General features: G+C 44.6%; 1 protein-coding gene across 2 annotated transcripts in view; it reads left to right on the forward strand.

Moving 5' to 3' along the window:
* The first annotated feature begins 1,620 nt into the window (after positions 1-1,620).
* Positions 1,621-13,197, forward strand: part of samd11 (sterile alpha motif domain containing 11) — a 62,655-nt gene continuing 51,078 nt past the window's right edge. Inside the window, exons 1-2 of one of the 2 annotated variants that reach the window (XM_077545732.1) lie at positions 1,621-2,400; positions 3,617-3,708. In XM_077545732.1, coding sequence (XP_077401858.1) covers positions 1,947-2,400; positions 3,617-3,708 — 546 coding nt within the window. In that variant the 5' untranslated portion in view covers positions 1,621-1,946. The remainder of the gene's footprint in view (positions 2,401-3,616; positions 3,709-13,197) is intronic. The other variant, XM_077545739.1, reaches the window with a different exon arrangement.

Genomic DNA, 13,197 nt, shown 5'->3' on the forward strand with positions numbered 1-13,197 from the left:
CAAAACCACGTATAATATTCACCATTCAGCATTTACAATTTATTCCAACAACACATATATTTTTGGAAGTCTATCCTTCACTCTCTGTTGAAAAACTCATTCTTCACTGTTGTCTTAGGCCAAAACAATACAAGCCATTTTGTGGCATCTTTGTCTCAAGGAACTATGTCGGCGTAAAGGAGCCTCATTTAGAAAAAAAACGGTGCTTTGCTGCCATCTTGTGGCTGCTCAGTGCCAAGGAACTATGTTGAAGTGAAGAGAGGATTTTCTAATGAACAAAATTATTGTTATAGGCAATTCTGTTTTTTTTTTATGAATGCCGTTAACTCATTTGCTCCCAAAAATGTAAAAATACGTTCTATTTTAAATAATACCGTTCTCCCAAAGACATATTTATACATTTTTGTTTTTCTTTATGCTTGACCATACAGAAGGCTTTGATGCAACCTCTGAACTGAAGAGAACGCTTGAAGAAATAGTAGTTATTCCAAAAATGGCCAAAAGGTGGCAGCAGAGTATAAGAGATCAACAAGGGCCATGTTGCAAAAAGCTCTTTTCCCCACTGTTTTAAACAGATTTGTGAATAATGATGAAATTTAGCTATATTCTAATGCTAATTGCTGCAAAACGGAAACAGATAGAAATATACTTTTTTTTCCTGATGAAAGAAGAGACACTAATCTTTAGTTTGGTATGTTCCATATTTTTTATTATTATATAGAAATAGAACACAATATTCTTTGGGCCTTGCAAAATCAGTCAAAATCCAGTAAAACAGCCTGGAGCAAAGGGGGTTGAAAATGGCTGGGAGTGAATTAGTTAATCACTGTGAGTTTTTGCTATTCCTGGCTGGGCTTGGTCCCTAAAAATTGTAGTTGGATGTTGTCAATGCTATCCTCATTATTTTAATGGGAATTGTTTTTTTGTGTGTGCCTGTATTAAGACATAGTGTCTGACATGAGCAAATCTCACTAATCCTCATTGGTTTAAAGCAAATGCATTTAAACCAAAGGAACTAAAATATTTCATTTTTTGAAGGAAATGCTGAGAGAAAAAAAAAACAGAAAAAAAACAAGTAACAGTGTCTGAAGTTTTCAGTGTCTGAAGGCATCGCACTATGACCATGATTTGCAACTATTTGCAAGTGTAAATCAAACTTGTCCCATGCTCACTCCGAAAACTTGTCCTTTATTTGAGTCTACATGGCGTCGTCTGTCGCGGTCCCCCCTCCACTGTTGGCTGCCGCCGAGCCTCCGCGGTTTAAATGGGCCAAGTTGAGACGCGGCGGTGAGTGCAAAAATTGTTTGGTCTGCGTCTGTGAACTTCAGCCTGACTCCACTCAAACACACGCACACACAGACACACACAAACTGGCGTAAAAAAATGGGGGTACAAACCCGCAAAACTTTAAGCTATGGTTAAAAAATGCAACCCAAATGTACCGAGAACGTTAATGTACCGATATACGCGTGGTGTGTAGAAGCGAAACACGAGTGTCACCGCAAAAACAAAATGCCAGTCCAAGCCAAAGCAATAAATCATTTTAAAAAAAAAGAAAAAAAGACGGGGGTGGGGTGGGGGGCGAGGAGGTGCGCGCGTTAATGATCCCCGTATGCAGCATCATGTCCGCGCCCGGCGCGCGCAGCATGTCAGGTATTAGCAGAGAGTGTGTGTGGGTGCATGTGGGAGGTAGGAAGCTGTAGGAAGCTGTGGGGCTGGCGGAGAGCGCTGCCGCCAGTGCGAGCGTCACACTGCTGAATGGGAATCTACCCGGCAACTCCAGCAGACCGCCGTCTCATCCGCGCGCCCTGCGTAAAACCAAGCGGCGCGTCTCCAAGTGTGGCTCGGGCCGACCCGCAGGCGGCGAGCACGCTCAGCAGCAGCAGCTCGGCTCGGACGTCCACTTTTCCCGCACTTGTTCCCGACTTGCGGCTCACAGCAGCGGCATGCCTGCCATCAAGAAGGAGCGCCTGGACGGCGACGACATGGCTTTGGCCGCCTTCAACCAGTCCGAATACTTGGCCCCTTTAAATGCCGCCGCGATCCCCGTGGTGACCCCGCACCCGCCGCCTTACGAGCACATTTTGGCCCACCACCGCGCGTACTTGGGGCTCCACGACTCGACGCTGCATCACCAGCACCTCCAGCACGCCACGGACGACTTGATGCTGGAGCGGTTTTCCTCCATCCCGGACTTCCAGCCCTTCTTTGACAACGGCGAGCCGTGCATCGAGGTGGAGTGCGGGGAAAACAAAGCTTTGCTTTACATTAACAAACTATGTCAAGGCAGCAAAGGACCCTCCATTAAATACAGGGGCGAGTGGCTCACTCCCAACGAGTTCCAGTTTGTCAGTGGCCGGGAGACAGCCAAAGACTGGAAGCGGAGTATTCGACACAAAGGTAAGCTGCGGCATCACTTGTGAGCAGATATATTTGAGCTCACTTTTGTTTAGCTGAGTGGAGTTATTGGATGAGCCAAGGCAAAGTTCCGACACTTCACAAGAGGAAGAGTCAAGAGGGCTGAAGAGGAAAATGGGACGACTAAATTACTTTTATTCCTCTTGGTTGGTGTCCTAAGCCATGTTGTAAAGTAGGTGATAGTTTCATTAAAACTGTTTTGTTGCGGTCCACTTTCTATTGCTATGTTCAGTTAGAGCTGCTTCATTAATGCATGCTTATGGCAGGGATTCCCAAACTGTGGTACGCTCACCCACTGGGGTGCTGGTGTGCTACATACATTGCTACCCCTCAACCCCCAAATCTTTCCACCACAAAATAAGACTGCCAATGTAATGTAATGGTCACATTTGCATATTTGTATGTGAAGCAAACTTTAATGGCTATAAAAAAGGCTTTGTTTTGATTTTTTTTTTCAGAGGGGGCACACCAACTTTGCCTTTTAAAGTTTGGAACTAGAACACTATCAAACAAGCATTTGAAAAGTTACTATTTCTACCAGCGCAATTTATCTAAAAAATGCTTATTTTAGCCACCAAATTGTAAGTTTTTATTTTCAAATCATACAAATATGCGTTTTTTAAATGGTTGGATGCTGTCAATGTCATCCAAGATGGATTTGTTGTTCCTCTGGCCACCATTGGTAGCCCTGGGCAGTCTACAAGTTTACCTTTTGAATCTCTATCTTATGGCAGTGATACCCAAACTGGGGTGTGCTCACCCGTAGGGGTGACGGTGTGACATCAAAAGTGTTCATATGAACATTGCCGCCATGAAATGGACATAATAAAACGTCAACTTGAATGGCTATGGCTTGTTTGGATTTTTGGGACTGGGTACGTAAACTTTGCTAGGAAGTTGAAGTGAAAAAGTTTAGGATAGACAGTTTTTGACCACGTGAGATGTCACAATGTACTATTTCTGCCACCGGACACATTTAAACCAGGGTGAGGTGACATGCTTAGATGTGTTGGGGGGTTAGGGGTCACCTCCAGGCAAGAAGTGATCAACCAAATGGTAATGACAAAATTGGGATCTAAAAGCAGAAAATAAAAAGCAATGTTGATATTCTATCATGTGTTGTAGCTGTGATGCGTTCAGGTAGCATGTTCAGGTTCTTTTAAAATCACTCGAATCGTCTTGTTTGTTTGTTTTGCAGGGAAAAGTCTCAAGACGCTCATGTCCAAAGGAATCTTACAGGTGCATCCTCCAATCTGTGATTGTCCAGGTTGCCGAATATCATCGCCCGTGGTAAGGATATTTCATCTCCTCTCCATTTTTTTAAAATGTATTTTCGTGCGTTTCTGACCTATATGAGCTACATTGGGTTTATTCATATTTGGCTTGAACAGGTTTACGCTCAATATGGATAATTTTGCCCATTTTTGTTATGGCTCAGTTAAGATATAAGGACAAATGTAAGAACTTTGTCAAGTTTTAAAGTCATGTTTCGACAAAGCTATACTGTATACTGATGTTTCCACCGTGTGTGCGGAGGTGAGAGAGAGTTTTGTCGGAAACCTAACAGTGTAAATATCTGTAAAGCAGAAATGTGTTTCAGAAGTATACCTTGTGTTCCTCTCATTGTATTCCTGTTACTACCCATGAGTCAACCTATCACTGGGCAGCCATGTGTCTTGCCCCGCCCACTGTTGTTAGTAAACGAAGGGGTGGCAAAAAGTATGATGGCACAACTTGGGAAGGCCAAATAAATGGTAGCAAATTGCAGTGTTGCTGATGAATAGGTTTGAAGAGCACCCGATGGAGTTTGTGTGAGAAAGCAGCAACAGATATTTCATTGCCGTGTTTGTGTTGTCGCCCAGTTGCATGATGGGTAAGCGTGTTCGCCTTTGTTTATAACCTTTCCGCTGAAGACCCTACAGGCACACTGTGACAGATTTGACAGTAATTTTCTCTCAGCGTGAATACCGAATGCACTTCCAGCCTTTCAAAGACGCCGAGCATCAAACGGCCATTTATCCCGAGACAACGAGCTGTCTGGCTTTTTTGCGTGCGGGCGTGTTTTGCGTTGACTGTCGGTCACTGTTCAGGCAGCGTCCTCACCTGGCTGACAAGCTCCTGTTTGCCCGCTCCGTCCCCCAGGGCCTGACTGGGGGCCCACGCCAAACCTGGAGGCCCCCGCAGATGTGTCACGATTACGGCATCGGCTTTCTGTGCGTGTGTCAGCTTTACGCAAGATCTCACACACACACACACACACGGCAGATCTGTTCACACAGGTGCGCCGAGTTGTGGGTCTGCATGTGTGTGTTTTCATCAGCGTGGCGCGCATCTGTTGTCGCTCCCGAGCCCTAATCTTGAGGGAAGGGTGTAAGAGGCTTAGCGAGCTACTGAGTGTGGCTACCGCTGATTATTGTGTGTGAGACACGCAAGGCGAAGGCGCGTTAGATAAGATGGAGGTGTTTGAGTGATACAGGTAAACTGGCGACATTTTTACAAGAGCTTTTCCCAAAAACAGAGCTCGGCCTAAGATGAGGTAAGGGCTTGGAAAAGGGAAAAGGACTGTCACTATTGAATATAATAGTAGGAATGGGCGAGGACCAATACCAGGTATCGATATTGTGCTAGTACCCAGCCTTATTTCAAGGTATCAGTACTCGTGATGGCGGACGATACCAAGAGCTAGAACTTTATGATCCGGAACTAGAAATTAGAACTTAGAAGAGTAGAAAATTGCCATAAATTTAATGCTATTTTAAATAAAATGCTATATTGCAATTTAGAGTAGTATAGTATAGGGAATTTTAGTTATCAAAAGTACTGGTTGTATCAATGCGATATCCTACTCAAGGTTTGAGTACTCGTACTGGTATCAGCCTGGAAAAAAAAAGTGGCATCAAACATGGCAAATTTTTAGAATTGTTTGTCCCATAGATTATTCACTCTAAAAACAGTTGGGTCAAAAGTAACCCAATTATGGATCAAAAATGGACCGATACACTTTATGGGTCAATTTGACCCAACTTTCTGGGTCGCTTTATACAAAATGACCCAATATTTTTACATAAGTGAAGGATTTGACCAATATTTATGAGTTGTTTTACGCTAAAATACCAATTTCTTGACTCAAATATGGGTCAAATAGACCCAAGTAGAGGATCGGTCCATTTTTTACCCATAGTTGAGTGTTCCATCATCAATAATCCAATAATTGGATACAATTTTATTTATATATGTATAATTATACATAACATAACTTTTTTCTTCTTTTTTTAAACCAAGTATTGTTTACTGTTACTGTTTATTTTTGTTGATTTAGTATAGTTTATTGTTTAAACCCCCCCACAACAACTAAACAACAAGCAACATCTCACCATTGATTTCGTAGTTACTAACTAACCTTTTTGAAAAGTGATTCACTTGCTGTTTTGGTCTTTGTTTCCCAAAGTAAAACCCGATGCAAATGTCAGATAAACCTAACCGCTAATGTCTTACTTTGATGAAACACAAAATATAGTCTGCTTTCATAAAGGACGAAATAAATCAGAGAGTAATTGATGTTGGGTTGCTGTAACCAGAGGATTTGACTTCTTGATTTCTAAGTTAAAAAAACAACAAAAACAAAACAAAAAACACTATTACCGGGCCACCTATAAAAAAAAAATCTAGAAGTGTAATGTTCAAATAAAAAAATCTCACAAATTTACGAGACATTAACTTGCAGATTTGTGACATTATAAAGTGGCAAATTTGTGAGAATTTTTTTTTAAATTTACGAGAAACAAATTCGCAGAAAAAAACCCAACTAATTAATTTACAACAAATGTATTCACAGATTTGCGAAACCTGCGAGTTTAGTTCTTGTAGATTTGTGATTTTCTCTCTCGCTTATTTGCCACTTTGTAATGTCGCAAATATACGAGTTTTTTGGGCGTAAATTTGTTAATTTTTTTAGCTGAATATTGCCCCCCCCTAAAAAAGTATATATATTTGTATGGAGCCCTAATACGCCATAGTAGGTCATCGATTAGTTGTTGATTAATGGATTAATTTTGACACCTCTAAAACAGATGCAGTCTGATTTATTTTTTCCACCGAGGATTTGATCATCTCAGCATGTTTGCACGCAAATGCGGGTTTATCGTTGATTGACTTTTGGCTTGTCCCGGCACGTCCTCTTCAACCTCAATTTGCAGACGTGATGGAGTGAAACGTCGCTATTGACGTAAGCGGGGATACGAAGGCCCGAAGATTGTTGTTGTTATGGTCCTCGTTTCCTCGTCTGGCGGTGAAGCCTGAAGTTTAACCCGGCGAGTGAATACCACCATGACGCCTCAGGACACCCACGTGCACAGTGTGCATGCACGCACACAGACACACACGCGCTCCCACTCGCACGCACACGCCGGCTAAGAATGTCAGCAGTTTCACGCGAGGGCGGCGAGGGTGAGACGGCGGAGGGAAGGCAGCGGGGCTTGAATGGCCTCTATGGCGTCGCCCCCCCCTCCCCTCTGACTCCCCTCAGGGCATGGCAGCCAGCACTCCACGCCCCCCCCCCTTCTCCCTCCATCCCTACATCCCTCCCTCGCGCACACTATACGCCTGCCTACTGACACAAATTACCTCATGCAGACATTTATTTTGAAAGTTTGACAGCTGAACTTTAAGTGATCTCGCGTCGCTATAGGCAGGAGGCGAGCTTTCGTAAAGAAAAGAAAAAAGTGCAGCTGGTGGGAAGACGTTCCACCTGCCTGCTCAGGCCTCGTGCAAGATAATTGCAGCGTCAGCGCCGACTGGAGCTCTTTGTCATGTTGGCACACAAACGCTTGACAGTTAGTGATTAAATTATGTGTAACGTCATGTGCTCACACTTGAGTGATTGATAGGATGTTGATGTTGATAGCCTCGTGTGATCATCAGGTGGTGAAGTTGCTTAATGGACGTATTAAACCGGGATAACTGGGTCCTTAAAAGACAGAAAGTTTACCGCGGAAGGTTAATCCTATGGCCGTCGCTCTAAATGTGCTGTTTGTTCACTTTTATGTGTGCGCGTCTGTGCGTGTGCGTGTGCGGTGAGCCCAGGGTGGCCGGCTGATTAGCAAGCTGTGTGTGCATGCGTGTGTTTGCGTCTCCTCCCGGGAGAGCTCGGCTTCCTCTACTCTGTTATTTCAGCGGAACTGGCGGAGGATGGGAGGAAATTACAGTCGCCTCCTCTGGCTCATAAAGGCCCCCCCTCCAATCATGCACCCCCCACCCCCTCCCTCCTGCCGTTGCACAACGGAATTAAACCCACACGTTCGCAAACATCTGTGGAAATAGCCACAAACATGTGCTTCAAAATAAAAGCTCTTTCGTGAGGTGCAGTCTTCATCGGGTCGCAGGGCTTGTGTTTGCGTGCATGTTGCTGAAGCTATGTTGCTATGGTAACGCCGGAATTGGCCATTGGTTGAGAAGTGTGTAGAATTGTGGTCACGTGGAATGTGTTTGTGCACTTTCAGACCAAGTGAGACTCCAAGGATGCGCTCCTTTAAGCACGCAAATGGAAACCAGACATGTTGCAAACATCCTCTTGTTGTTGTTTTTCCTCATAAATTCATTCGAGTTGACTTGGGTCATGATTTGGCTTTAATTGGTGTCCAATTTCTTAAACACGCTTCATGGACTCAAAGGCAATTCCATGTTTATGTTTACTTGGATAAACTGTGAACTTCCCATTGTGTTGTTCAGTATTTGAGTGCGAGACAAGTTGTCCAACTCAAGGCCTGGGGGCCAAATCTGGCCTACTCCATCACTTAATGTGGCCTGTGAAAGAAAATCAAGTGTGTCAACTTTCCTAAAATCTGTACCAAAATTCCTTATTTTGATTTGTAATAAATAACAGTAAGATATTGCAAACATTTCCCTGTTACCACACCGCTTTTTACAGTAACTTGAATGATAGTTATACAACCTATTATCCTTGACTTCTGATTTCAAAAGTAGTTATCCAACATTTTTTCATGGTTTCACAAACTACGTTTACATGTAGTCAATATTTGGGTTAAGGTCAAAATCTTGGTTTCTGAAATATTTGGGATAATCAAAGTTACGCTTTATACATATCTCGATCTAAACCGTCACGCACGGACGTCATTATGCAAATAGAGATCATTTCCACTTTTAACTTTCTACAGTCAATTAAAGACATTATATTCATGCCAATCACCACACTAATAAAGTAGTCGGTTTCCTCCTCGCTCCAAAAGTGAGCTTCTGTCGCCATATTTCGCCATTTTTTTCCTTTGCTTGTGTATTTCCAGTGGGTTGCGCACCAGATGCACAAACTTATACCGTACACGCATGTGTGTATATACAAACTGGCATTTACGCCTTAGAGACAGCAAATAAAGTGAAAACGTAACATTGAAATCAATGTATTCGAGTTAGGCTCATTTAATGAGTGGCAACGTAAGATGGCCGACGTGCATACGTGTAGTTCAGACCAAGATTTCTTGCGAACAGAGCATGTGCAAAACACAAACCAAAGTTCTGTTCAAAGGAGGTGTACGGATATTATTACGGATTTTTTTTTCAAAGCTTTATTTATTGCATGTAAACGTAGTCAACGTGGCCTGCGACAAAAATGAGTTTGACACCCCTGAGCTCGATGCTTTTTTCCCCTTCGCAATAAAAGCCACCAGCGATTGTTGTGAAAACTCTTCTTCCCAGCATCTGTGGGCAACATGTGACATGCACTAGTTGTCGTCACATTGCGACCTCGCACACACTCCTGTACCATCTCTTGCCATTCGTTATCCAACAAGAAGACTTGAAGGACTGAAGGAAGTGAAATTGGCTGTTAGTCAGCAAAATCACACATGATCATGATCATGCCAAAAACGTATTGGATGAACAACTTTTGGATTATTATTGATGAGAAAAGATGACAGAAAGTCAGATAAAGAAAGTATGAATTAAATTGTCGGAAGATAAATGAGGGCAATCTGAGTTTATCTTGGCCGCCTTTGCATGATGTAACTGATGATTCCAAATGATTGCATTCCATCGAGGTGTTGTGAGCGTGTGCGTGACTAAACCTCATCAAAGTGCTTGTTTAAAGCTCGAGGAGGTGTCGTTTTAGTGGTGTTTTTAATTAATTGTGCCATTGCATGTCATGAAAGTCAACTTAGGTGTGTTTGTGAGACAACCTTGTCTTCGCCTACACTTCCGCCGTCACAAAGATCCAGTAGCAACCTGTCTGGAAAGCTCCCCCGCGGTGGTCTCGGCGGTCCAATCCAAACACGCAGGCGGCGGGAGAATGAGGGAGGAGGAGGGAAGCGAAGGGCGGGGGTGTGGGGAGGTGTGTGTGTGTGTGGGAGGGGAGGGGAGGGGGGTGAGACAAGAGGGACAGGGGAGCGTGAGAGGCGCGTTGGCACGCTTGACTGCACCACCACTGACCTCCCAGCGCCGCTCCAGCATTGCCCCCCTCCCCTTCCCCCCGCCTCGCCGCCCTCTCGCCCTCTGTGCACCGCCGCCCCCTCCCGTCACAGCGAACCCCCCCTGCAGCAACCCACCCCACTCTCCCCTCCCCTCCCCCTTCCCCCTTTTGCCCTGTGCCGCTCCATTGGGCTGAAACTGCCGCTCGGCTCAGCGCGTGGGGGCCAAGGGTGCAGATGAATGCGTGTGTGCGTGTTTGTGTGTCTTTGTTTTGTGTGTGCGTGTGGGAAGGTGGGGGACTTGGTCGCATGCCTGCCCGCCTCACAAAGCGTTCTCACTTTTCTTCACTCCTTTCTCAAAAAGCCTAAAACCAACAACAAAGTTTTGTCCATTACAGTAGAGAATCAAACTTACAGGGCCCAATGCATTCTATTTAACGATGGGTGGTTCCTAATATTTTGGTATACCTCGACTCCCGTGTTCAGTTTGTTCCGTGACCAAGGTCATAACACGGTTTACTCATTTATATTTGCCATACGGAAATGTTTCAGACTCCCATGTCGCACGGTGTTGTACAAAAGCAAAATAAAACATAATAACAGCAATTATAGAGAGTTTTATCATGTGTTCATGTACGCTCTGTAGTATTTATGCATTGTTTGTAGTGTTGGTGTTCCTTTAAGAGGCGTGGCCTTGTGAGTAATGTCAGTAGTTGGAGTCCTTGTGAGTGTTCTCATTTTGTGTTTGTGTGTTTTACTGTCTGTCCCATTCAATAAATAGCTGAAAGTGCTTCAGTGACTGGAGCTGTCCTTGCCCTCGTGCAAAGGCATTACATACCTTAATTGCTCCATTTTCTCATCACATCATTTCACTTCGCATACCTCAAACTTTGCCTGGCAATACAAAGCACGGAATCAACCAAGCGATGGCTTGATTCCAGAAATACTTGTAAATTGGGAGACTTGAAAGTCAAAAATACTTGGGAAAGGTTCATCTTCATCTACATAGTTATGAAACCCAGGCAGCTATGACCATTTGTATGTGTTTGTGCCACAACCTACAACAACACGCAAACACACAAAAACACAAACCACCACAGCGTTGTGTTCCGCCATGACTGTTTTGGCTGTGACGTGCTTGAGCGTGCTCAGACTGAACACCTAACAAGTGTTTTAGAGCATCCTAGGCTAGTTTGTCCCAGTAACTGGCTTAAAGAGGAGAAGAAATTCAGTCGGTCTGACAGTGATCTCATACAGTTGAAGAAATCGGTGGGGCGATTTTTCCATCACTGCACTTGTGAAAAGTGGGTGAACAGCTGGCTAACCTCATGTTTCGAAGGGACTTTAGATATGCCTGTGGTTATTTTGTTTCGTTTAAAAAAAAAAGGTTTTGGCACAGATGACGATACATAGCATTCAGAGAAACATTTCTTTCTTGTTAACATTGTGTTTAGCATTGGCAAGTCCACAGATGGTGGAAATGTCTTCTTCTTGATTTCTTTTGACAGTTGACAATATAGCTTGAAAGTGTGCTACTGACACCTACAGGATTGACGTGGAACAGCAGTTACTGCTGTGTAAAATGTTCATGTTTGTAAGCAAGTCGTCAACCAAAATGCATTTGAATTGAAGACCAGATTTTTTTTTACACTACACCCTTCCCATCCCATTTGTTGTGTCTAAACTATACTGTAAGTTGTGTTGCTTGTATTGTATTTAATACAGTTGTTCTGACATTTTAGTTTTTGGTCACGGGTCTCAATGTATTTGTCTCTCCAGCGTCTCAAAAGCCGCGTTTGGCACCGCAGGAACTTCGGGGTAAATTTATGGGGCCAGCCCCGTATGTGCGCGTCTCCACTGCAGGAGCCTTCCCAACCGGGCCACATTTACAGGAACTTAGGGGACGAGCGGAGGTCCTACTCGAGGGTAGGTACTCCGCCGGCCCGATAAACTCCAGATCGGGCTTTCGTGCTGATTGGCTAAAAATGATTTAGTATAAAAAATGATCTTACCTTCATGCGCGACGATGATGCATTCTCAGCTTAAGTCTCTTCCACCAAAACAATTCTCTTAATAATCATTTGCCTATTTTCGTTCCACCCTACTGTTAGCATTTTCAAATTCTTCATCAAATTCTGTCTCCTCTCACACAAACCATCCATCCACGTCAAGTATATAAAAAAAAAGCAGAAAAAAACGGCAACGGCCACAAGTTTTTCTCTTTCCTCGTGATTTTCATCGCGCGGTGCTTGGGTGACGTCACGGCAGAAACCGTCGCACGGTGTTTACGTGTCGATCAGAACTCATGACGCAAAATGGGTCGTACTCCGCAGTGAGAGGACGGTTCCTGTGAAAGTCCCCCCCCCTTCCCCCTACCCATACCCGAACGTCCTGTGGTGGAAACGCGGCTAAAGATCACAAGTTGCATGTGACGCTAATGTGTGTTTTTGTAAACAGGCAGCTGCTTTGGCTTTACAGCAACAGCATTGTCAATAGCGTTTGTCCTCACTGCGATGGGACGACATGCTGTCTCGCCATCTTTCCATATTCTTGTCACGTCCAGTACTTGTGTCACTAATAACCTATTTCATACAGACATTATCTAGAGTATCAAGCAAATCATACCCAGCCTATTAGAGGGTTAGCTGGGGGTAAATGTGGTTACCGCCAACCTTGTAAACACCTTAATCAAACTACTACTTTAATCCGGTTATTGGCAGTAATCAGTTTACGTTGGTCATGTTTGCATACTGAGTGATCTCAATTTAACCGGCAAGCGGCTAATCACCATCCAGGCACGAATCTGTGAAAATGTCACCTCGGTTTCCGCGCGCCAGGGCCAGACACGAGGTGGCGAGACTAAACAAAATAAGAATTTGTACGAGGTGATGAAGTGGACCTCGAGCTCGTACACAGAGGACATGCTGTTTGTTTTGGCCTTTTTTCAGAGCTTTTATTTGAGCGTGGTAATGACCGCTTCACCCCACCCTCATGCCTTCTGCACACTGCCCCCCACCCCACCCCTCCCTTCTCCTTCCCTGTCATCTCTTCACCCGGCCCCCCTTCCCCAAAGCGCTCACGCCAAGTCGGCCCGCCATCCCGCCCACACACACACACACACACACACACACGCACACACACGGCGAGGTAACGGCAGACAGGCGCGTGACTCATTAGGCATTCGTCCCCTAGGGAGTTTGCTGGGGGGGCGCGTGCGAGGGGGAGCTAGCGCCGCAGCTGCAGGAATGTCACGGGCGGCTACCATAGTGTGCGTGTGTGTGTGTGTGTGTGTGTGTGTGTGTGTGTGTGTGTTTGTGTGTGTGTGGGAGGGTGTGAGCTTGCTAATGCTGCTTGGAGCCAGCGG

The sequence above is a fragment of the Vanacampus margaritifer genome, chromosome 1 (assembly GCF_051991255.1).
Source record: "Vanacampus margaritifer isolate UIUO_Vmar chromosome 1, RoL_Vmar_1.0, whole genome shotgun sequence".
In the NCBI taxonomy this organism is placed as follows: Eukaryota; Metazoa; Chordata; class Actinopteri; order Syngnathiformes; family Syngnathidae; genus Vanacampus; species Vanacampus margaritifer.